Source organism: Furipterus horrens, unplaced genomic scaffold (assembly GCF_987537825.1).
Source record: "Furipterus horrens unplaced genomic scaffold, mFurHor1.1.pri manual_scaffold_3, whole genome shotgun sequence".
Lineage (NCBI taxonomy): Eukaryota > Metazoa > Chordata > Mammalia > Chiroptera > Furipteridae > Furipterus > Furipterus horrens.
In genome coordinates this window covers 157,067,974-157,093,305 of record NW_028327173.1, presented here as the reverse complement: position 1 = coordinate 157,093,305, position 25,332 = coordinate 157,067,974, and the positions used below count along the sequence as shown (strand labels likewise).

The 25,332-nt window shown below is 37.6% G+C and overlaps 1 protein-coding gene across 1 annotated transcript in view; it reads left to right on the top strand.

Moving 5' to 3' along the window:
- The window catches only part of MYO5A (myosin VA), a 183,129-nt gene that overhangs the window by 57,201 nt on the left and 100,596 nt on the right, over nucleotides 1–25,332 (top strand). The window contains exons 2-5 of the mRNA XM_090270613.1: nucleotides 4,505–4,615; nucleotides 7,532–7,703; nucleotides 14,508–14,652; nucleotides 22,298–22,454. Coding sequence (XP_090126739.1) covers nucleotides 4,505–4,615; nucleotides 7,532–7,703; nucleotides 14,508–14,652; nucleotides 22,298–22,454 — 585 coding nt within the window. The remainder of the gene's footprint in view (nucleotides 1–4,504; nucleotides 4,616–7,531; nucleotides 7,704–14,507; nucleotides 14,653–22,297; nucleotides 22,455–25,332) is intronic.

The window sequence follows — 25,332 nt, the reverse complement described above, 5'->3', positions numbered from 1 at the left end:
GGATATAAAAAATGAATCAAGGCAGATTCCATGTTACCAAGCTGCTTATGATTTAATAGGGGGGCTAGCAAAGATGTACATGTCTGCTTATGAAAAACAAATAATATCTGTGGGAGTTTGGGGAAGGAGAGAGAATTACATGGGTCAGATTTTGGGGGACTTGGGGACTGGTCATTTTCTCTGTTAGTGTTCTCAGTCTTGTTCTCAAAGTCTCTCAGGCTTCAGAAACAAGTGCCCTTGGTGTCCACAGCTCTGGGTTTCTTGACTGAGAAAATGCAAATTAGCAAAACTTCCAGGGAGTCATCAGCACTAGTCAAGGATCTCTTGAGTGTGGTCACTGGTAGGATCCACAAAGAAAGATGGCTGGTGCCTCCTTACGGGTGCAGGGTGGGTGTAAGCCCTGAGAAGGTACAAGGGCCGCACTAGGCTGAGCCAGCACCCTGCAGTGCCTCCTTCTGCCAAGTACTAGTGCAAGCATGACCCCCAAACCTGCTTTTCCACTATGCTTCCATTAGACTCTGTCAGAATTACCTCATCACTGACAGCCAGACCTCATTAAGTTGTATTGTAGAACAATAGATGGTTTTTATTTTCACTGCAATCTATTATGCAACTTAAATCTGTGGTAGCATTATTTTCTCAGATTTTGACTGTTATAGAATTAAGCCCATCTGCATTTTACCCTTCGGCGGCAGCCATCCGTCTCGAGAGACGATGGTGTAGCTTCTTAAGTGTCTATCTGCACCGCCGAGAATGGTTGTGCAGTCCAACTCGGGAGTGACACGGTATCTGTCTCCTCCCGTGTTGAATCGACATCTTGCGATGACGCTGGAGTGTCCTCTCCAGTGAAGCTGAAGCTACAGAGCCTGGGCAGGGTGATATGGAGGGTCTGCTGTTGCCCATGCAGCAGACCCCCCCTCTCTTCGCAGCTGAAGGGTCCAAGGGAAAGACGGAGTCAATACAGCTTGGCTTCAGGTGCGCCGCAGGAGTTGCCGGTGTTGACTACAACGTCAAACCGCCTTAGGGACTCCGGCTCCGGATTTTCTGTCGGGGTTTACTCCCTTAGCCTTTCCCCTGAAGAGGTATGCCGCAAGGCAGCGGAGGTTTTTTGGAATCAGAGTTTTCCTTCTCTGATGTGCCCTGACTGGAAGATCGAACCAGCGACACTTAGCTCACAGGCCGACGCTCAATCCACTGAGCCAAACCAGCCAGGGCTGCATTTTACCCTTACTCTGTTTCTAATTAGGTGTCCCTTTGAATTATCATTAGTCTTCTTTGGTATGTTTTTACATTTTCACATTATCTGCTTTAAGTCTTTTTCCCCTTTTCTTCATCTCCTAGTTTTTTTGGCTTTAGTGACAGTACCTCAGAACCCCAATTCTTGTTTTCCCTTCCACCAGTTCCAACATCAAATGTTTACTCTTTCTTTGCCTACTACTTCAGGAATCTCTCTTCTTTAAGACTCCTCCCATCTCTTCTGTACTTTGTGGCTTCAGGGAAAATCCTGACATAGGTCTGTGAAGCTTGCCTTTGCTACCTTTCATCCCAGTTCTCCCATCATTTTTCCTTCCTTGCACTACCTCTGTCTTAAATAGAATCAGCAGAAATGTGCTGTCCACAAAATGTGGGCAAGGAACTTGACCACTCTTAGTGGGGATTCAAAGATGGCTTAAGGGTATATATAGTCCAGTGTGAGAGGCAAAGAGACTCATAAATAACCAAAATAAGGTCTGAGGTATCATGAGTGAGATATTTGAGGGATTTATAAGATAATGAGGGACAAAACTAGACTAGTATGAATGGAAAAGGGAATGAGAAGCATTGTAGGAAAGCCCCATCCTCTACCAGCTAATCATGACAGAGTGAGTTACATGGCATTGGACTGGGAGCTGTGTCCATTCTGTGTTACCTAACTGCTTTTGTTTCACCTGAAAGCCCCTGAGCAGACTTCCAGATGTGCATCCACCCCTGTTTCTCATTCCTGCCTGACTCTTGCTGCCATGTCCCATTTCTAACTTTCTCGTGTGATCTTGGGGCCCTGTCTTCTTATCTTCCTTCCTGCAGTCTTAGGTACTGGATGTGGCTGGACAATTTAGTCCTGTTCCTCAGGCTGCCATGGGTATTTTCACAGGGGGTCTTGGGGAAGAGTGGGAAATAGGGTTGGCAGTGACAGAAGCAATAGGAAGGGGCATGGCCAGGTGGAGAGTCCCTTGGGTTTCAGCAACTACAGTATTTATAGTTTCCAAATTGACCCAGTTCTGGTATTGTCGTTTCTGCAATAACCATTAAAGGTGGAAAAGAAGCATTAAAGATAGTGGTAATAATAGACTAATTTTTGACCTATTTCTCTTTGGATAGTTTTCCAAGAAATAGAGTTAAGATAAAGGTGAAGTTGGTTATCAGGATGATATTTGATGTTTAAATATATTGCCTCTGGAGAGTGCAAGGGCCTTAGCTTACCTCTACTCTCTGCTGTTAACACCTACCTTTTGGAATCAAGCCTTTGGAAAAGTACCGACTCATTACTATTTCCAAAATAGTTGTCAAAATCTGAGCTGCAGCTTGCTATTAACAAAGAACACGAAGACTCTTCTTCCTAGATTTAGTGGAAAATCTCATGTTTAGGGCTGGTCAGTGAGCCTTCTACAAACTCACTTGGACCCGTTTTGCTTTTTTATACTTTCATCAGCAAGGGCAGTAGGTAACTTTGTGACTCTTTATCTTATATATTATATCTTTTCTAGAAACAGTAAATCCTTCCAGAGAAAGTTAGGGAAATACTGGCTTTCTAAAGTGAACTTCAGAGTGAGAGCACTTGGTTCACAGAACGTTTATTGAATGAGTAAGATTTTAGTAATGTGTACTCAGTGTATGGTCTGTTTAACTGGGGGGAAAGTTATAAAATTAATTTCAGTAACATATTTGACATAGAACATTAGAAATCACTTATGGAAAAAACAGTAACAATTTTACTTATATATTGGTCTATGTTTTCTCCTCATGGTTTCTACATGTAAGCCCTTGAGATACACTAGGTGAGTACTGCAGTCACCCTGTTTTACAGATGCCCGAATTAAAGGCTAACGGCCAATATGGCTGTTCTGAAATTGAAACCAGTAACTTAGTTTAGTACTGTTTCCTCTGCAAACTGTCCAGACAAAATGTTTGCATGACTATGTGATAATAAGAGAACAATAAAGCAATGGGTGAGTTTTTTTACCATACTGTTTTATTCAATTTAAGGAGATAACTTTTATTCTGAGATTCTTTCAGCAAATACTAACTGCCCAGCTGTGTACCAGGTACATAGGTACACTATATTATGTTGAAACATACAGACATGGAGCTTATGTTCTAATGAAGGAAGAGAAATATTAAATAAGTAACTAACAAGCAATAAATTAGTTCAGATAGTAATGAGAAGTCTGAAGAAAATAAAGTAGAAAAAGGCTGATAGTGGTATTTTAGTATATTCCTGAAAATAGGCATTAAGAATTAGTGTACATATGTTTTCAAGGAAGACTCCTTCCTGAGGAATCCAAGAAATCATAATACATCTCTTCAGTACAGTATTTGGAGGATTCTTTTATGTTAATATATTTTGTCCTTTTTCTTTAACATTAACTTGAAGTCCAAAATTGGCCTAAGTCCAGAGTGTCTAGTGGAGGCTAAAGATCTGCTGCTTCCGGAACCTTTGACCATACTATTTTCATGATATTGAAGCCATGAGAGCCAAACATATTGCTGGCCAAATATACATTTTTACCATTTTCACTTATCTTCATAAAATAACGAAGGTGAAATACTAGACAACAGTTCTCTCTCTCTCCAGAACTTCCTTCAAAGAAAATCGTAAATAGCCCTGTGTGAAACAGCTGTGGCCCCAAGTCACTTGCTTACTGTCCTCTCCACACTAAATGGCCCAAGGAGCACCTGAGTAATCACTAAGGCTTTGCAGAACACAGGATGAAAACCACAATAAAAAATCCAAATTGTAAATTCCGCCATAAAAAGATAGCTGTGTTGCTGAAACTAGCAGAGCCACCACACCAGCGATTCAAAATCATATTTGAAAGTCCACATTTATTGAGAAAATAGATTTATATGTACATTTTAATCTAAAATTACATTTTCAGGTAGCATTTACTATATAAAGCAAAGTCATACTTTCATTGTAGCTGTCTCTTCAGAGCAGAGTTATTTTCCAAGTTTTATTGAGCTACAGTTGTCATTCAGCCCTGTGTAAGTTAAAGGTGCATAGGAGAGTGATTTGATTTACATATATTGTGAAATTATTTCTACAATATAGAGTATACTTCTTACCTTATGTGGACATGATGGTGCTACTGGAGCTAAAATACATTTTATCTACTAATTTAAAAATTGCATTTCATATTGGCCAAGAGTTATTTTTTCATGTTATTTAATTATAAATCATATGTTTTACATATCACTATAAAGTAATTGATTTTCTATTTAAAATTTTTTTCTTTTTTCTTTCTAGTTTGCCAGGGTTTGGATACCTGATCCTGAGGAAGTTTGGAAGTCAGCAGAGCTGCTCAAAGATTATAAGCCAGGAGATAAAGTCTTATTGCTGCACCTTGAGGAAGGAAAGGTATGAATTTTGCTTTTATTTGTTGTCATTGGCAGTTGGCTGTGACATACTTAACTTCATCTGGAAGTTAAAATTTGAATTAGTTTAATATTTTTACTTATTAAATTGATTAAAAATGGCAAACTCAATTCTCTATCCCAATGGGGTAGTGGAAATAGCAGATACTTAAAAAATTCATTATTTTGGTTCATAAATTGATTATGATTAGGCTTAGATTGCCCTATAATCCTCCCAAATATGTGTCTGTTTATCTGTATTTTGTTTAGGCTAGCATTAAAATATTTTCATATTAACTAATATATTTTATATCATCTAAGGAGCTAGTCTGAGATTTGGTATTTGCTGGAACTAATCATTTGAAAAACATTTTAAAAATAATATTTAAAACCAATTATTTCTCTATATTTCCCTATTTGCATTCACTGGATTGGTGGACTTAGTGCCACAGTTTTTAATCTCTCCACTGCATTTCACAAAGTGTATCACACTTATTTCTTAAAAACCTGTTTGAGATTAATTTCCTTTAAACAACTTATTGTCTAGCCAGGGAAACTAGATATAAATACATGAAAAGTTATGTAAAATATTGCATATATAGAATAGTTCAATGTCACAAAGATGTCAAAAGGTAAGTTTATGATTAACTACCAAATAAATAATACTATCCTAACAGTTGACATGTATTGAGCACTAAGTAAGTGCTTTATTTGCTATAACTCATTCAATCCTCACAACAAGCCTATGAGGTGAGACTATTATTACAGCTGTATGGATGAAAAAACTGAGTCGTTAGGGACGTGCTCCAAGCTATATAGGCATTAAGGAATGAAGCTGGGATTGAAAGCCAGGGAATTTGCCTTCATGGGTTGTGCTCATAACCACTCTACTGTGAAGACTGTGAGCACTTCAGTGTCCCAACAGAGGGACATTTCATTATGGGGATGTCAGGAAAGGCCAAAGGAGGAAGAATTTTGACTGAGTCTTAATAAGTAGATAGAATTCAGATTTACAAAGAGAAAGGGGGTAGACTCGGTGAGGATTGGAATGCATTTTGGAGCTAGTGATTATAACAAGTTGACTGGAGCAGAGATTTTAAAAGGTTGTGTTCTAATTCAAGGCTTGAATATTAAGATACTGGCTATATTCCATGTTAAGAAGTGGTAAAAATTATTCTCTCTGACATCAATGTCAGGTAAGAGAAATAGACGTACTTATGAATGGTGTGACTCATACTATAATAAGCATAAACAAGAAACAAAAATAGAACAGAATGAGGAATGGTCAGGGGGCTGGGGAAGGTAAGGGGTCAGGGCAGCATTATCTGAAGAACAGTGTACAGGGGGAGTGCATTTCAGGGATCCAGAAAAGCTTGGGCAAAGGCAGGGAGGCATGCACAGTATTGTATGTTTGGGGAACTGTTGCACAAGTTCCATTTCGTTGGGATGTAAAGTGAGAGTACAGGACTGGCAAAAGGATAGGGTTGGGAACCGGACCACAGAAGGCCTGGTTTCATGCTAAAACTCTAGGACTTCAGTTGGTATGGGGAGTGATGGTAGGGTTTCTAAACAAAAAAAAGGTACCAGGTTTGTGTTTGAGAAAGGCCTCATTGATGACAGCATGCAGGGTAAATTTCAGGAAAGCAACACAGAGGCAAGAGGAATAGTTGGGAAGATGGTATCAAAGAATTAGGCGAGATTAGGAGGGCCTTGAATGCCAAACAAAGGAATTAATTTAGTCAATTTTTATTGATCATCTACTCTGTGTTAGGTACATGTTAGGCACTTTCGGCTATATTTTCTTATGTTAATTTTCCAGCAACCCTGTGGGTTGGTAGGTGGTATTCTAACTATTTTCCAAATAAGGAAGCCATGGCTCAGAGACATTAAGTAGTTCTGTCTGTAATCACACAGCCAGAAGTGGCTTTTGTCTATTGCAGGGGCCAATGCTAGGGCCAGTCAGCTTTGGGGAAGGACATTATACCCTAATAAACAGGCAGAGAGAGACAGAGGGCCAGATTGTAAAATTTCCTCGCCATTTAGCATGGTTTGTTTCAATCGGATTTGAATATTTGACTTCTGTGTAGCTCTTAAGTATTAATAAAAGTGAATTTTTATAAAATCAGCTTGTTCCTCCCTACAATTACATTGCATTTGTTTCCTTTTTACTTGTATGTTATTTGCCCTTACTACATAGTGGAGTCACAGTTCCCATGCTTGGCTTTGCCATAAAGCCATATTCTCTTACCTTTAGAGTGACTAGTACTTCTTAACTTTTGGGCCCAAGTACCTCATTAAAAATCAAATTAAAACTATGGACTGTCTTTCGAAAACACTACATATATGTGTATATATTTACACACATACACATAAAGTGTTACAGCTAATTTCAGGGGATTCTTATACCTCTTGGGGTTCATTGTTCCCAAGTATTTACCATGTACCAGGCCTCGTCTCATTTAATTTTTACCACACCCCTGTGAACTGTTTATATTATGCCCATTTTACAAATGAAGAATTTGAGTTAAGTGACATACCCAAGACCACAAAAAAATTAAGTACCAGTTTTAGAATTTGAACCAAGGTCAACCTCACTCTAGAGCCAAGTTCTTCTTAACCACTGTGTTATCCTACCTTTCATTTATCATAGCTGAAGAGAAAAAAACTTAAAGATTAAAAACTTATGGTTCAGTAACTATATTAGCAAAAATTGTTTATACAATTTAATACATCTAGTGAAAAAGAAGACTTTTTTTTTTTTTTCAATTTCCACCAGTTTCTGTGGTTTTGGAAGGTGCCAGGAAAAGAATGCATTCAGTAGTTTAGAAGCAAATCAGGAGCAGAAATAAGCAAAATGCATGGCTCTGTTTTTTATTTACTGCCGTGATTTATCCAGATGCTATGTCTTGTTTATTTTCAGGATTTGGAATACCGTCTAGATCCAAAGACCAAGGAACTGCCTCACTTACGAAACCCTGACATACTTGTGGGTGAAAATGACCTCACAGCCCTCAGCTATCTTCATGAGCCTGCTGTGCTCCACAATCTCCGAGTCCGCTTCATTGATTCCAAACTTATTTATACATATTGTGGTATGTGTACTTTGCCGTTTTTTTTTTTTTTCCTCCCAAATTAAAAAAAAAAAAAATTCTCACCTGAGGACATGCTTATTGATTTTAGAGGGGGGGGAGGGGGGATCAAAGAGAAAGAAAGAGAACTAACTATCTGTTAACTTCTGTGTGCTGTGACCAGTGACTAAACCTAAAAACTAGTTATGTGCCCTGATTGGAACCCGATATCTTTTGGTGTCTGGGATGACATTTGAACCAACTGAGCCACACCAGCCAGGGCTTTCTTATATGTTGTAAAATAAGCATCATCTTTTTTGTTAGTGCTTTAAAAGAAGTCTTAAAATTCACAAATTAGAACTAATATCCTCTTTAGTGAAATAGAACTCTTTAGGAATGGGCTGAAAAATAAATGTTTCTTTTCTGTGAGAATTTGACTGTAATGAAGAGAGAGGGTTCTTAAGTTCTCTACTTCCCAGGTCATCTTTAGTTTCCACAATCTCTCCCAAGTATCCAACCACAGTTTTCCTCTGAATGTCAATTTTATTATGACTTACTGTAGAAAGTATGGACTTACTATTGAAAACCATGAGTCAATTTATTTTTAGCACCACTTCATTTAGAGATCTTTAATGGTGCAATTGTTGCATCTATTTCTTTCAAAAGGCTAGCTAGCTGCTATTTTGTTGGGAATTCATCAGATGCTCCCGAAGGGTTCTGCTGTCATTTGACTTGCCTTGGCTGCAAAGAATTATGTGCTCACAAGAAAGGACTGGAGCAGTGAAGTCATTGCCCTGCCCAGTGTTGTGACATCACTGTGGCTCTAAGGAAACAAGGGTGGGGCAGGCAAAACCAGATGGTCTGAAGCATCTTGCTGGCTTTAATTTTGCCTGATAAATGAATGAGGCTGAACAGCGCTGTAAGGTATTGTTTGGAGAACTAGAAGGTGGACATGAATGAATTGGAAAGTGTGTTTCATAGATCAAGGAGAGGAGGGTTTTTTCTTTTTCTTTTTGGTGCAATAGTAGAAATCATTGAATATTCCTTTTATTGAGGAAAATACTTTAATTTTTTTAAAAAGCCATTAAAATATTTCTTAAAAACAAGATAATTGAGTCTATATTTATTTTATGCATAGACTCAATATGTTTTTACAAGTCTTTGTACCAAAATATAATTCTTGCTAAATTGTTGTTTTAGATTATTGTTGTTACCCTTTTAAAGTATTTGGTGCCTATAATGGTCGTTTATTTTCTGGGTAGTCAGTGTTCATTTTGATTTATTTTTAAGTGATGTGATTGCAGTTGGTAATTGGAAAAAATGGAAAAAAGCTACAGATTTACAAGTTTATAAGATAACTGCAGTGATTTGGGGTAATTGATTTCTATTTAAGTTTTTGTTTTATTTGCAAAATATTTTACAATTTAGCATTTTAATCCTAACTTAGAATTCTAGTGCAAGATAATCACAGACACTTTTCATAGAAATTAGTGATGAATAAATTATAAGAGGAAGTCTGAAATTCTGAAGCTGTAAAGTATATTTTATAAACATAATTGATTTCTGAATTTAATTCGATGGGAACATAAAGAAAAGAAGAACCACAGAATAGCTGAAGTTTTCATTGACTTGATTATATTCCTTAGTCAGATGACTGTCATTTTTTTCCCTGTGTTTTATATATGGAAGCTCTGGTAGTTCTTAATTGTATAGCTATTCCAGAATACATTTCCAAAGCAAAGGGAAGGCAAAAAAAAAAGAGAGAGAGGCATGAAAAGAGAAGTTGAAATTAGGTACCAGAACTGTGAAACACTTGGGTGAAATGTCTTCAGTACTGCATTTTTAGATCTTGCCGTCATTGCTTAAATTGCACACTTTAGAATTGTAAGCTTCTATTAGCACCAAGCCTCCAATTATTTTGTAATTTGCAGTACAGAGAAAAAGCAGACAACTTAACTTTTAGATTGCTGACATTTTGATACATTGTTCTTCTAGCCCTTTCTTACAAACTTCAAAAAAAAAAAAAAGAAAAAAGCAGAAAGGTCTGTATTAGATCTAGAAAACAAACATGATATTTAACTTGCCTCATGTATTTGTTTTTCTCTCCTGTTATATTGAGCGATTGCTTGATGTGAGTAGGAACTGACTTCTTCTCATGGAGTTGCAGCCCCAAACCAGATACAGGTCTAAACACAGCATTGAGTAAATAATTCAAGAATGGAATAAGAAAATGAGGCCTTTAAGTGACTTACCCTTCACTACGAAAAACATTTGAAAAGGCTTTTAAAAGCACTGCTGCTTTAAGAATGAGAAGTGCTGGACTCATATATGTAGTTGTTATTTTTAATGGCACCGTCCTCTTCATATCAAGCTTATATTGATAAGCTTGCTACTTATCAATAGCTCAAATTAGGTAGGTTCTGCAGATTTTGCCAAATTGGCGAAGAGAATGCTACAAGTACCAAGAGAAAAAAAGAATGACTTTTGAAGGTAGATCTGCAGGCCACATGCTTCCTTTCCTGCCAGTTGTACAATAATTGGTGTCATGAAGGACATCAGTATAGAGGGACTCCTGAGAAGAGGAGGGGGGATCAGATTGGAGTGTGACAAAAGCTGAAAATGGATTAGGACTAGACAATGATATTGATCCTGATGTTGAACTAAAAAGAGAAAAATATCTTGCTGCAGATCTCTCTTTGGAGATATATATATATGCATATATATATACACTTCCCTGGCTGGTTTGGCTCAGTGGATTGAGCGTCGGCCTGCGAGCTAAGTGTCGCTGGTTCGATCTTCCAGTCAGGGCACATCAGAGAAGGAAAACTCTGACTCCAAAAAACCTCCGCTGCCTTGCGGCATACCTCTTCAGGGGAAAGGCTAAGGGAGTAAACCCCGACAGAAAATCCGGAGCCGGAGTCCCTAAGGCGGTTTGACGTTGTAGTCAACACCGGCAACTCCTGCGGCGCACCTGAAGCCAAGCTGTATTGACTCCGTCTTTCCCTTGGACCCTTCAGCTGCGAAGAGAGGGGGGGTCTGCTGCATGGGCAACAGCAGACCCTCCATATCACCCTGCCCAGGCTCTGTAGCTTCAGCTTCACTGGAGAGGACACTCCAGCGTCATCGCAAGATGTCGATTCAACACGGGAGGAGACAGATACCGTGTCACTCCTGAGTCGGACTGCACAGCCATTCTCGGCGGTGCAGATAGACTCTTAAGAAGCTACACCATCGTCTCTCGAGATGGACGGCTGCCGACGACGACTTTGCCGTCTGAGTGAACTGTGAACTCTTTCCTCTAATGGGCATAGCTGTGGAAATACTGTACCTGGGGAAGGAAGAAAGTATGTCATTGGATTTTCTCTTACAGTTTCACTTCAGAGTTATCAGAAAGATGTACCAGTGTTCATTAGCTAGCTGCACTTTATGCTGAATGGCTCTTTTGTGAACTTGCATAATTTTCATCAAAATAAAAAGAACCAGGCCCCTCTTTTGGATTTTTCCCCCCACAGAGTTTATATACCAAATTTAATGCCAATTTACCAGTTACTTTCATCACTTTTAAAAACTTGTACATCAAGAGTAGATATCCAAAGACTTGTCTTTGGAGCTGGTACAAGAAGTTTAGTGTTGTCTTTTTCTCAATGAGTTAGAAATGCAGGACTGACTTGATTTGTAGTAGCTTTTCTTTTTTTTTTTCTTTTTTTTAAATTTGTTGGGTTGACATAGGTTAAAAAAATTATATATGTTTCAGGTGTACAATTCTATAATACATCATCTGTATATTGTATTGTGCGCTGACCACCCAAAGTCAAGTCTCCTTCCTTCACAACTTATCCCCCCTGTACCCTCTTCCACCTCCCCTCACCCCCTTTCCCTCTTTTCTTCTTATCCTTTATTTTTTCTACCATCCCTGGCTTTTTTCCTCTACTGACTTCTTACCTTTATTTCATTAATGATTTTCCTGAGTCTCAGATCTGATATTTCCATTCATTTCCTTCTATGTTTATTTGCTTAGGGTACCCAACTCATTGTTGACCATTTCTTCATTACCCTTCTTTTCTGAACAGGAGCAGAATCTTTTCTTCTTCTTCTCCTTCTTTTCCTCCTCCTCCTCCTCCTCCCCCTCCTCCTCTTCCCCCTCCTCCTCCCCCTCCTCCTCCCCCTCTTCCTCCCCCTCCCCCCCTTCCTCCCCCTCCCCCTCTCCTCCTCCTCCTCCTCCTCCCCCTCCACCCTCCTCCTTTTTTAAGATTTTATTTATTTATTTGAGCGAGAGGAAAGGAGGGAGAAAGAAAGGGAGAGAAACATCAATGTGAGAGAGAAACATCGATCAGTTGCCTGTCATACATAACCCAATTGGGGACTGAAGCCGTGACCAGGCATGTGCCCTGACAGGGAATCAAACTGGCGACCTTTCGCTTTGCGGACGACGCCCAACCAACAGAGCCAAACCCGTCAGGGCTGTCTTTTCTTCTTAAAACAATTGATATCTTTGCCCTTGCTGCTGTGGCTCAGTTGGTTAGAGCATCATCCCATAAACCAAAAGGTCACAGGTTTGATTCCTGGGCCAGTAATCAAGGCTCAACAACAAGAGGAGGATGTACTCAGCTCACACAGAGGGAACACCTTGAGTACTCAGCCTGGATGATAGGGGAGGTTATGCCATTGGACCCTACAGGACACCTACTATATTAGGCCACGCTACCAAGTCAGGGGGTCATAGCAGCTCTGCCTAATACATAGAAACAAGCATAGGGAGGCTGCCAAAATGAGGAGACAAAGAAATGTGGCCTAAATGAAAGAACAGATCAGAACTCCAGAAAAAGAACTAAACAAAATGGAGATAAACAATCTATCAGATGCAGAGCTGGGGTGCTGGGTGGAGGAGGGCAAAGGGGAAAAATTGGGAAAACTGTAATAGCAAATCAATAAAGTATAGTTTAAAAAAATAAAGAAAAAACAATTTATATCTTTTATATATATCCTTGATATTAACTCTTTTTCTTCCCTATGTATTAACTGAATATTTCTTTTCTTCAAGTTTTATTTTTCCTTAATTTTTTGTGCGCATATGTTACCTTCTTGGTGAAGCCTTTCCTGCCCCTCTCTCTCATCTAAATCATAAACCCTTGTCTTCTCCTTCGTATCTGTCTTCCTTTTCTATTTAAATTTTCTCCTTTTTCTTACCACTATCTAGCCTATGATATATGTTTTTTTCTTTGTTTGAATTTTCCACTAGAATATAAGGTCCATGAAGGTAAAGATTTCTTTTTTTGTTTTCTGTTGTAAACCTACCACTTAGACTTGAAACATACAGGTGGGGAACCCCCCCAAAAACAAATTTATTTATAAAACATTGTGTATTTATTTTACATGTTTAAACTTCAGTCACCTTTGAAGTACTTTCCATTTGATGCAATACACCTATCAAGACATTTTTCCACTCCTCAAAACAATTTTTGAACTCATCAATTTTGATGCCTTTAGTGATTTTGTCATTTTTTGTTTCACCTTTTCCACATCAGCAAAATGTTTCCTTCTGAGGACTTTTTTTCATCTGGGTAAAAAATATGTCTCTTGGGGCAAGATCAGGTGGATAGGAAGGGTGGCACGTAGGGGTCATGCAATTTTTCATCAAAACTGCTGAACACTCTGCTCCGTAAATCACCCACTCATTGTGAAATGGGCAAACATGTAGAAAGAGTCTTTAAAAAAATTCAGTGAAGCTGAACGCAGCATCTCACAACAATACCAGCTGGTACACTGATACAGATTGGCTCCTAGAACACTCACCTAGCAGGGGCAGCCTGTACCTCAAGACGCCTGCCCTCCAGAAGTTAATTCTGTTTTTTTGTTGTTTTTTTTTGGGGGGGGGCATTTATCCTCCTTCATAGTTGTAGCTGAAAAAAATATTTGTTGATTGAATGATTTCATTAAGTTAATATATACCTACTGTAAAAATTAAGGAAATAGAAAAACTATAAAAAGAAAAGAGTTACATGTAATTCACCACTGAAAAATAACCAATATCATTTTAACTTATATCCTATAGTGTGTATATGTGAGAGAGTATAAGTAGATATAAAATTGAATCAGTCTCTATACAGCTTTGTGTCATGTTTTCCTATGACATTTAATATTCTTTAAAAATATGATTGTGGTAGTAGCACAATAGTGTGTCATATGGCTGTAACAAAATGTATTTAACTACCCTATTATTTTGTTTTCACTTTTCACTGTTATAATTAACATTATGATAAACATCGTAGAAAAATCTCTTGCATGGCTCTCTGATTATTTCATTTGGATAAATTTCTAGAAGTGGAATTTTTTATTTTAATTTTAGGAAACTATTTAAAATTCTTTTAACATTGCCACAATTGTCATTATTTTAAATAACTTAGTTCAGTTTTTAAATGATATTGTATTTAGCCCTGGCTGGGTGGCTCCGCTGGCTGGAGCGCTGTCACATACACCAAAAGGTTGCAGGTTTGATCACAGTTGGGGCATGTACGGCAGGCAACTGATGATGTTTTTCTCTCAAATTAATCTCCCTTTCTCTTTTTCTCTCTCCCTTCCTCTCTCTCTAAAGTCAATAAGCATATTCTTGGGTGAGGATTTAAAATATAGAAAAATAAATGGTATTATATTTAGGACTAGATAAAATGGGTTCAGAGGCAAAGGTTATGGTGCGTTTTGATCCTTAATGTGTTGTTTGTTCAGTATTAACTGAAATAGAAATTTGTGTTGATTCTCACTTAACCAAGTTTAATATGCCCATTAGGATATAACTGACTTCTTCTTTTGCTTTTTCACCCCCTTCCCCAGGTATAGTCCTAGTTGCTATAAACCCTTATGAGCAGCTGCCTATTTATGGAGAAGATATTATTAATGCATATAGTGGCCAGAACATGGGTGATATGGATCCACATATCTTTGCAGTAGCTGAAGAAGCTTACAAGCAAATGGCCAGGTTGGTGAAACTGTTATTTCATGACTCTTATTAGATGTGAGCTAAGTGTCGCTGGTTCGATCTTCCAGTCAGGGTACATCAGAGAAGGAAAACTCTGACTCCAAAAAACCTCCGCTGCCTTGCGGCATACCTCTTCAGGGGAAAGGCTAAGGGAGTAAACCCTGACAGAAAATCCGGAGCCGGAGTCCCTAAGGTGGTTTGACGTTGTAGTCAACACCGGCAACTCCTGCGGCGCAACTGAAGCCAAGCTGTATTGACGCCGTCTTTCCCTTGGACCCTTCGGCTGCGAAGAGAGGGGGGGTCTGCTGCATGGGCAACAGCAGACCCTCCATATCACCCTGCCCAGGCTCTGTAGCTTCAGCGTCATCGCAAGATGTCGATTCAACACGGGAGGAGACAGATACCGTGTCACTCCCAAGTCGGACTGCACAGCCATTCTCGGCGGTGCAGATAGACTCTTAAGAAGCTACACCATCGTCTCTCGAGACGGACGGCTGCCGACGACGATTAGATGTGATAATTTCTTTTTTGCTGAGTCGCAGATATTTTAAAATACACTGAATGGCAACTTATGAACTGTTATTAAATAGCCTTGATTAATGTGTCTCAGATGGCCTGCATTAGTATTAAAATAACGTACATTTGTAAAAGGACATATGATTTTTTAAAATTGCTATTGGAATCTTGTCATGATCCTGTGGCTATGCAAGGCTGTTATGTTTTACAGATGAGTAGATCAAGGCTTGGTGGTACTAAATGTCTTGCCTAATGTTATTCAGCTGAGTGACTAACAAGACCTAAAAGGCCTAAGGGTTTAAAGAAATTTGCCCATATCTTACAGAATTAAATATCAAGGAAATCGTGAATTTTAACGTTAGCATTGTGTGCTGGGGCATCAGTGATCCTGAAGAGCATCAACAAAATGTCTTTGATATTAACCATGGAATCCTAACATTTTAAGAGAAGAGACTGGGGAAAAAGCTACTTTTAAGACTAGATTGTACTCTTAGCAATATAGTGTGATGTAATGCAAAACTGTGGATACATAGAAGAATAGTATATGTTTAACTCATTTCTCCAGCCTACAGGTAAGAACTTGGCTTGTTATAAAAATGATATAGGAAACCTTCAAACAGTTTGTGAATTGGTAAGAAAACTAATACTACAGAGGTTTTTTGTTTTTTTTTTCCCTGTTGGATCAGCATGTGACAGAAGTTTAAAACTTTTTCAAGAACAATCCATAGAAGCCATTATACCTTTTTATTAATAAAATATTATTGATACTTCTAAGACCAGCAAACAATTATTAAGTGCTCTCTTCATACAAGACATTGTTTATTTGCCTTCCATTTATTAACTGATTTTATCCTCACAGAACTTTCTGAGGTCGTATTACTATTAATCTTCATTTTACTGAGAAGTTATGTAATTTTCCCAAGGCCGCATAACTAGGAAAAACTAGTTTTCAACTTTCATCAGTCTGACACATGTGAAATACAAAGTGACTAACCATAGTTTTATACTACATAACATGCCATATTATACCGGATTCTACTATAAAATAGTAATGACTGTCATAAATTTAAGAAACTTTGGCTTCTTTTAAGCTTAAAATTGAAAAAATGCCATCTATTAGTATATTTTTTCCCTAAAGTTAGAAAAGCCTACCAGTTCGTATTTGTATAATATTGGAGCACTGCAGTACAGAGTTTGCACCGTGTTAGTACAGCCTGAGAACTAGGCATGGAGTGCTCGAGCCTAAAAATAATCTCTGAAAAATTGTATACTGTTCATAGAGAACTATATAACTTCTTTGAAAATGTTCTTAAAGATGAAAGCTTGGCTCTTACTATCTTTGTTATTGGTGATCCACAAATGGTATTAGATTTATATGAATATTTCTTGGTTTTTACCTTTAGATTTATGATACTTTGACTTTCTAACATATGCCCCTTCATTATTCCCCTGTAGCTCAGCCACTCAATGTGATTCGTTAACTGTAGGTTTATTTGTTGGTTTTCTCTTTGCTCAGTTGTACTTTTTTAAAAAGATTTTATTTATTTATTTTTAGAGACAGGGGAAGGGAGGGAGAAAGAGAGGAAGAGAAACATCAATGTGTGGTTGCCTCTAGCCTGCCCCCAACAGGGGACCTGGCCCACAGCACAGGCATGTGCCCTGACTGGGAATCAAACCAGCGACCCTTGGATTCACAGGCCAGTGTTCAATCCACTGAGCCACAACAGCCAGGGTTACTTGGCTTGCTCAGTTGTATTTTTTATGCAATTTTACAATATGCTTCAACCAGTTATGATATTTTGCTTACATTTTATATGAATAAATCTACACCTATAAAATGGGCCACAACAGCTAAATAGACCACATCTGCTTAGACCTATGGTCTGGAATTGCTGTTACAGGATCTTTTTTTTTCTTCTTACCAAATGAAGATTGCCATCTTTACTAGATGTGATTTCTGCTGTTTCACATTACTGATGATCCTAGAGGCCCCTCACATCTTCAGGGAAGGTACAGTTTATTGCTTGTTCAGTAGATCTTTATTGAGCACCATCCATTTGGGGCCTGGGGGACACAGCAGTGAACAAATTAGACAAAATAGGCAAAAAGTCTGCCATCATAAAGTGAGGCATGATAAGCAATAAAAATAAAAATATACAGGCTGTCATGTATTAATAAGTGATATTGTGAAAAATAAAATCAGAAAAGGAGGTAGGGAATGCTGGGTGGGTCGGAGGGTGTATGTCCAAAGCTCAGGGAAAGCCTTGTTGTAAAGCTGCCTTTTGTTTTTTCTAAACTTAAAAAAGAAAATTTCAGACTTATAAAAAGGTTAGAAAATTATATACTTCTAACCACCTATGACTCAGCTAACATGTGGTACCAAGTGTCTCTTACTTATGCAGACAGACTTGAAGTAATGCACGCTACCCTATGAGAAGAGTTTTATGTATGGTGTGTAAAGGTGGATTAACTTAATTAATTAATTGCTACCATGTTCAGATGGTCTACTATGTGCCAAGCGTAGTGTCAACATGTTACCTCTAATCCTCATGATATCCTAGGGAGCAGACAGATGAGGAAAGTAACTTGTTCGGGCTATCATACTAATAAATAGCATCTGTGAACTGAGATTTGAATCAAGCTCTGAAGCTCCAAAGCCTTTCTTCTTTGGCACTTAATTTTCTTACTTTTAACTATGTGGTCTAGGCTCATCTACTCCCTCAAATTAACATTGCATACTTCTATTTCAAATTAGCATTGCATACTTCTATTTCTGTACCTTCTATTCAGCGTAGAATATCCTTTTCATGCTCCTTCATCTGCCTGATTTATATTGTTCTTCATGATTTTGCTCAAATTTTACTTTTAGACCACCTAAGTTCCCAGTGATTCCTCTTCAGAGTTCTTTATTATATGAATTTGGGACTTGCCGAGTACTATCTTCCTCATAGGGTTGCAGTAGGAATAAAATACAGTAGGGGTAAGAGTCTGTAAAAGTTATAAACAAATATAATTAGCTACTTCTGTTATGGCATCTTTGTGTCAATCTCAAAGGCTCTGTACTGATGGAACAAAAAAGTTAGATTAACTTGAGAGGAACTGAGAGCCATGTGACAGGCTTCTCACCAGCAATTAAATGACCTCAGCATGTATTTCTAGGGAACAGTTATTTTCATTTCCTCTCTGCCTCTCTAAAGAACAGCTTTCACCAGTGCCAGTACACTCTTTTATGGTAAATATTTACACTTCAAAAATAATACTTAATATTGTCATTGTGAACTTATTGTTTAGTATAAATCTTTTAAAGTTTAAATCTTTTCTTTTGGGGGTTGATCAAAAGCAGAAATCATAGGGAGATAACAGATCAGCTTGATTTTGGCAAGTGCTGATAACATAGCAAAACTTAGCATCTCTCTAATAAGGGAGTATCAAGTGAGGCCACATCTTTAAGTCACCACAATAAAAACACAGCTTTGGAAGAAAGCATTATATTGCACCACTTTAATGTTTTCTTTTTTAACAAGGGATTAAATAAAGGGAGAGATTATTAGATTGATTGCCTGCAAAAAAGTAAAACTCTATGTTTTGTTTCACAAAAACTGTTTGCTTATAAGCTAAAAATTAGACCTAGTTGCTTGTGTATTTACCAGGGTAGGTGGCAATGCCCAGTGGGTGGATAAGAGAGTAAATATCACCATGGGTGGATATATTAGACTGTGTTCTGCATGAGTCAGTTCTGAGGTTGGCATTAGCTAGTTTCCTCATTTCTTCCTATGACCATATAGAACTGAAAAACATTTTAAAGACCTTATTGTACTCACTTAATAAAGATTTCTGATTCCTGTTATTAATTTAAAAGCAAGTCAATGGTTTATTTAAAAATATTTTCTCCTTGTAGCCCTTTATTGATTTGGGCCATCTCTAATTCAAGGGTTCTTCAGAGAAGAAATGTTGCCCATCTCATATATGGCCATTCACCACTATATGAGTATCTGTAGGTCTGTCCTGTTCCAGTTGTTCCCAGAGTTTACCCTGGCTTAGAGTGCAGGCTATGACAATCCAACATCTAAAAAATCAATTGTAAAGTTAGTTTGACTTTTAAATCACAGTACTTCAGCTTTGAGAAAACTCTGACCGAAAGAGGTCATGCAATTGCTCAAAGCCATGAAGCTGGTAAATGACAGAGCTAGGACTGGAATCCGGATTAAGGGAAGTTTATATAATGGAAGGGTTGTACTTATTTATACATTGAAATGCTGTACTAGGCTTGGGGAACAAAAGAATTCTCTATCAAAAAGTCAGGAATAATAAAGAAATAATAAAGTCCCTTAAAAACATTTAAAACTGTAGGTTGTACAAACACAGGATTGTAAACCATGAAAATAAAATGTATCTGGTATGTGCTTGACATCAGAACATATATGTGTATATTTGTACAATCCCTGATTTGTGTGAATAATCATTGATTTTGTTGCTTTTAATATTTTTCTTCCCCTTGTTATAGAAAAGGGCTCTTACATATGAATTTTTAGGTTTTTCAAGACTTGAAATAAATAGCTTTTCAAAGGCAGTACAGTTTAGGGTAGCAATTCCTATTAACATTACCTTTCATGAGGCAGCCTTCTCAGCTTGCTTGCTATTAGAAATGCTGGGAGAATTTTGTCAAGTTAGCTGTAACACAGGATGTGGTGACAGAACTGATCATGCAAGAATTAGGAAGAGGTAAATTTTCTAATCATATATAAGGTAATCTGAAGACTGCTGATACTGTTTCTTAATACTGAAAACAATAAATTCAGAGGACATTGTAAATGACTAAAGGACACTGGCACCACAGGGAGGGCTGTTTTATTAGAGTGACTTGTCTTGAAGTCAGCCATGAATGACAGACAGTGGAGGTATCCAGTATGGTCTAGAACTTCAAATGAAAAGGAAATGAGATGGTGAATATGACATTCACAGAAGTTTCATAAACACAGGATTGTGTGCAAGCTTGTTCTATAAGAATTAGATGTCCCTTGGTGTGTCACCAAGGTCCTCCAGATTTTCCCCACAATATGGGAGCCAGAGCATCAGGAACAGGTTGTGACATGGCCCTGGTAGTGTCATGTGAATGTGTTGGTCTGCATTGTACTTCTATATTTTTCAAGGTCTGTAAGGTAAGGCAGTGACCCTCATTTTCTCAAAGAAAAAAGAACCTTTTCTTTAGAAAAGTTCTATATTTCTACTTTGAAAATGTATTACCAAGTACTGTTGATTCCTAGCACTTATGTATCCTTTAAACCATTTGCCTCTCTCAATAATGACCACGGCAACCTTTGTTCAGACTTTCATAATTTTTCTTTTTTTAAAAAGATTTTATTTATTTATTTTTAGAGACGGGGAAGGAAATGAGAGAGAGGGAGAGAAACATCAGTGTGTGGCTGCTTCTAGCATGCCCCCAACTGGGGCCTGGCCCACAATCCAGGCATGTGCCATGACTAGAGAATCAAACCAGTGACCCTTTAGTTCATAGGCCGGTGCTCAATCCACTGAGCCACACCAGCCAGGGAAGACTTGCATAATTTTTCATGGGTGGACCCTTTGCCACCCATACTCCACATTGCTGCCAGAGTGATTTTATTAATAGGGTTGTGTTATTTTCTGTTTAAACCCTATGATGGCACTCTGTGACCTTTTGGTAAACTTCAAATTTTTTAACATCTGTAAAGCTTTTTGATCCACTTCTTGCCAACTTCTGCAACCTTATCTGTCTTTAATCCATGTTCCAGCCAAACTGAATTATCTGCCTTTTTCTAACTTTCCATGTATCTGACGTTTTACTTACATTATATCGCCTTTCCCTAGAATGTTCCCTTCCTAACTTTTTCATCGCTTGCTTGCTTTCTCCTATTCTTCCTTTCTAGACCTTGCTTAGGTATCATCTCCAGGGAGTCTTCCCTGACCATCTCTTCCTTCTCCCAGTGCTCTGTCACATATATTATAACCTTGAAATGTAGTCTGTCTTTCCTATTAGATCATCAACCACTTGAGGATGTAGATCATGATTTATGTAATTTTTATCTCTAGTGTTTAGCACAATGTTTGTCAAGTAGTAGGTGTTTGATAAATATATTTGTTGGATAAATAAATCTCTTTAAAAGATAAAAAGATCACGTTCTGTAGTAGAATAACCTCCCCTATCTTGGAGCCTTATAGGATAGTTCCACTAAACACCTCTGAAGCTATCTTGTCTCTGTACATTAAGGGCACAAATGATACCACCTTTATGTACTTGCTCATTTATTTTGATGAATTAAAGCTGACTGCTGCTTTTGTCTCAGGAAGTGGGAGTTTCTTGCTTCTGTCCTGGTAGAAATCATAGCCAAAGTAAAGAGACTGATTCCTAGGCTTGGGTATTTGCTGAAGTTCAGTGTACTTACAATCAATTCAAATATATTGAACATTTGTGATGTGTCAGGCTCTGGACTAGGTGCTAGATATTTAAGGTAAAGATGACATAGGCCCTTATCCTCAAAGAAATGATAGTCTTATCAGCAAGTTCATCACTTCGAGTTTTTGAGTCATTATGTTAATGAAGTAAAGATGTAATAATGATAGTCTTTGAGTTCTGACATATATGAACAAATCAACCATGAATGAAGCATTCTTTCTCTGGTAGTGAGGATATTTTAGTAGAAGCTAGAGCTTGTAGGAGACGCTACTTTATGATCTATTAGCTAGTAGACAATTTGTAATTCTAACTAAATAGGATTTTTTTCCTAAATTCCTTTGCTGTGGCTTCCTTCTCTTTTGAGGTGGTTGACAACAGTACTGTAGTATATCAGAATCATTTTCTAGAGATAAAATAAAATGTTTAAAATATGCATACTCAAAAAATTCAGAGACCCTTCATTACAGGTTTAGATGTGATGCTTTCGAATTTAATGCTTGATATCTTCTTCTCCCGGTTCATTGTTAGTTTGAAAGTATTTTTATTAGAAATATCATTCTTAAGTTCCTTCCCATATTGTTGCATGTATGAAGCAGCAGAAATTCACTATGGCTCATTGATGAGAACACACAGGAAATAATGTTAATTACATTCAGCAGTGGACAGCACTGTCAGTTACTCTTTTTTGTTTTACAGAGATGAACGAAATCAGTCCATCATTGTAAGTGGAGAGTCTGGGGCAGGAAAAACAGTCTCAGCTAAGTACGCCATGCGATACTTTGCAACTGTAAGTGGTTCTGCCAGTGAAGCCAATGTTGAGGAAAAGGTCTTGGCCTCCAACCCCATCATGGAGGTAAGACAGCAGTAGCCTTGCCTTCTTACTATATTCTTTTGTTAAGAAACATGTAAAAAAAAAATTGCTTGTTACTGTACATGTCAGAAAGACTGGAATCTCCCATCCAGTAAAAGTTGGAAAAAACTTTTTTTTTAAGTATATTTTATTGATTTTGTTGTTACAATAGTTCCAATTTTTTTAGAAAATATTTCTTCACATGTCAGTAAGGAAAAGTAAACGCGCAGAAAGGTAGCTGTTTGCATCAAGTTCATCTATAGAGGAATCTACTTTATTTCATAATCCTGCATTTTTAACCTAGCCTTGAATTGTTGCCTCTAAATAGCTGGCAATAGTACTTTATTTCCTGAAGTTTCTTTCTGCTAGTTAATTGACATATCTATTGCTTCTTGTTATAGAAATGTAAGTTACTGATTTCGCCTCAATCCCAGGTTCTTATTTAAGCTCTTTCGAAAACATAGGATTGACTATGTTCAAGCATAAATAAGTTTTATTATTCCTTTGCCCACATTTCATTTTCTTAGTCCAACCTGCTTAACTATAAAATTTTAATTGTTTTTCTAGATATAAGCTATAAACTTAAAACATGATCTTGTTAACATTTTTCTTCTTGTTTCTGTAAAGCATATTATACAATGTTAGGTCAGAAAAAGAAATCCAGTAACTATAAATTCATGAAAGGAAAAACTATGAAAGACTGTCTTTTTAAAAAGTAGAATATGTGTATCAAGTAGAAATGCTTATGCCAAAGCAAATGGACCTATTCATGTGAGAATTTGTGTATTTTAGGATTTGTGATTAGAGAATTATTTGTCTAATACAATTTTAGGAAAGGTACATTTTTGTAAGTAGTCCCATTAAATGAAGAGAAGTCTTATTAAATGGAGAGAAATTAGTTTGCAGAAACAAACCTTTCTTATTAAAAATTCAAATCAGCATATTTTTTATTCCTGTTTTTTTTTTGTCAAGCCTTATTTGTCACCCAAACACTGATGGAGTTTAGAACTGACCTGGTGCACCTGTGGTACAAGTGGTTCTTGCAATAATCAGTCCAGAGGTAATTGTGCCTGGTTTGCAGTGCTGTGTGTGACACTTCAGAGCAGAATGCTGTGACCTCTTGCCTGTAGGGCTGCCTCCTAGAGCAGCAAGACTTTTATTCTTGGTATCGAGAGGACAAGATACACTGGGGAAGTTAAGAGGCCTCCTGGGCTGGGTACACTGTGGAAAGAGAACTGGAAATGTTTTTTCTGAAATAGCATGGACAGGAGGAAACAGCTGTTTGTACCAAAAGGGAGCAGTAAAGATTTTAAGCAACCATCAAGATTTTGTAGAATTTAAGCTGTATTAATAGATGCCACCAGTATTAATATTGGGGAAATTCAGTCTGTAGAGCCAGTTTTGGAATTTGGTTCAGTAAACAACAGGGCTTTGCTTCCCTTCTTTATTTTGACTGTTTCAGGCATGACAATGCATTCTTGATATTTGGCAATGTTTTGGGCCATTCTTAGTCCCTAACATTTGAATATGCCAAAGTCTTCATTGTGGTGGCTTCAGGAATCCCATCTTTTCTATACCTGGATCATATAATAATGTGAGTCTGGAATGAACCTCCTAGAATATGTCAAGTTGAATGAAATATGTTATTACCTTGCTATATTATATTAGTAGGAGTGATATTTAACATTTGGGATGTCCACTGATACTACTTGTTAATACACTGTTATAAGGGATTTACTCTGTTGCTAGATGAACAACAACAACAAAAAAAGATGAACACATCAGTTATGCTTAGCTGCTTCCTTTTATAATATTGTTTAATTTTTCTACAAGAATTTAGAATCAGAAAATTTGGTTAAGAGATAACTAACTTTCAACACTTACCAGTGAAATCATTCCAGTTTGAAATATTAAAATAGAATATGGGGCTGAAGAATGGTGACAGAGTTATAGTTATAAGGAAAAAATAATAGGCAAATTATTGAATATGTGACCCAGAAACTTTGTAGCTTTAAACCTGCCTCAAGATTATGTCTCTATATCAGAGTCCTTTACTTTCTTGATGTCAAGGAAAGCGAGTCTGGGTCTCCAGTGATCTGCTGAAACTCCTCATTGGATAATGAACATTCTTCATGGTGAACGTCACAGCCCAGTGGCAAATGGGATTTGCACATTATCCGTTAAAAAGCAAACTTCTCATCCTCAGCATGGGTCCTTTTGCAGAGTGCAAATGATGTACAAGGAAGTGATTCTTTTTGCTCTATTTTATCACGTTTTCTTTTTCTCCCTTCCTCCTGGAAATTTTTGTCCTAAGATGAGGACAGGGAATATTCTTGGGGCACATTGGGTCTTTCTTAATTGTTCTTTCTCATCTTCAGTAACTGTAGTTAAAGATCTTCATCTCCATTTAGAAAAGAAGAGTAAATCACTCAACATTTTACTGAATCAATAGTAGATTTGACCACAAATGTTCTCCTTTCCTTTAGCAATATTTTGCCGATTGAAAGAAAACAACATTAAGGGAGGCAATTGTAAATATAGTACTTATAAGGCAGAGGGAAAAGTTAGGGAGAATGGACAAAAGGTACTGTTTATATTAGAACCTTCTGTTCATATCAGGTTCAAGGCTTAGAGTCCTATCATTTTATTTTTGTAAAGGACTGTAGAGCTCATCTATTGTAGCCTTATACTGGAGGACACTAAAGCTCCACAGAGAATTAAATGGTGGCAAATTGGTATTGGGGCTTGGTCTGATATCCAGCTAGTTAGATTTCTATTTCATTTGCTACCTCTGCCATTCTTTGCTCTGTAAATAAACACCTTTTACTCAAAGACAAAGGGGTATGCTTCAGCCCTTGCCCTCTCACTGTCCCTTCTCACT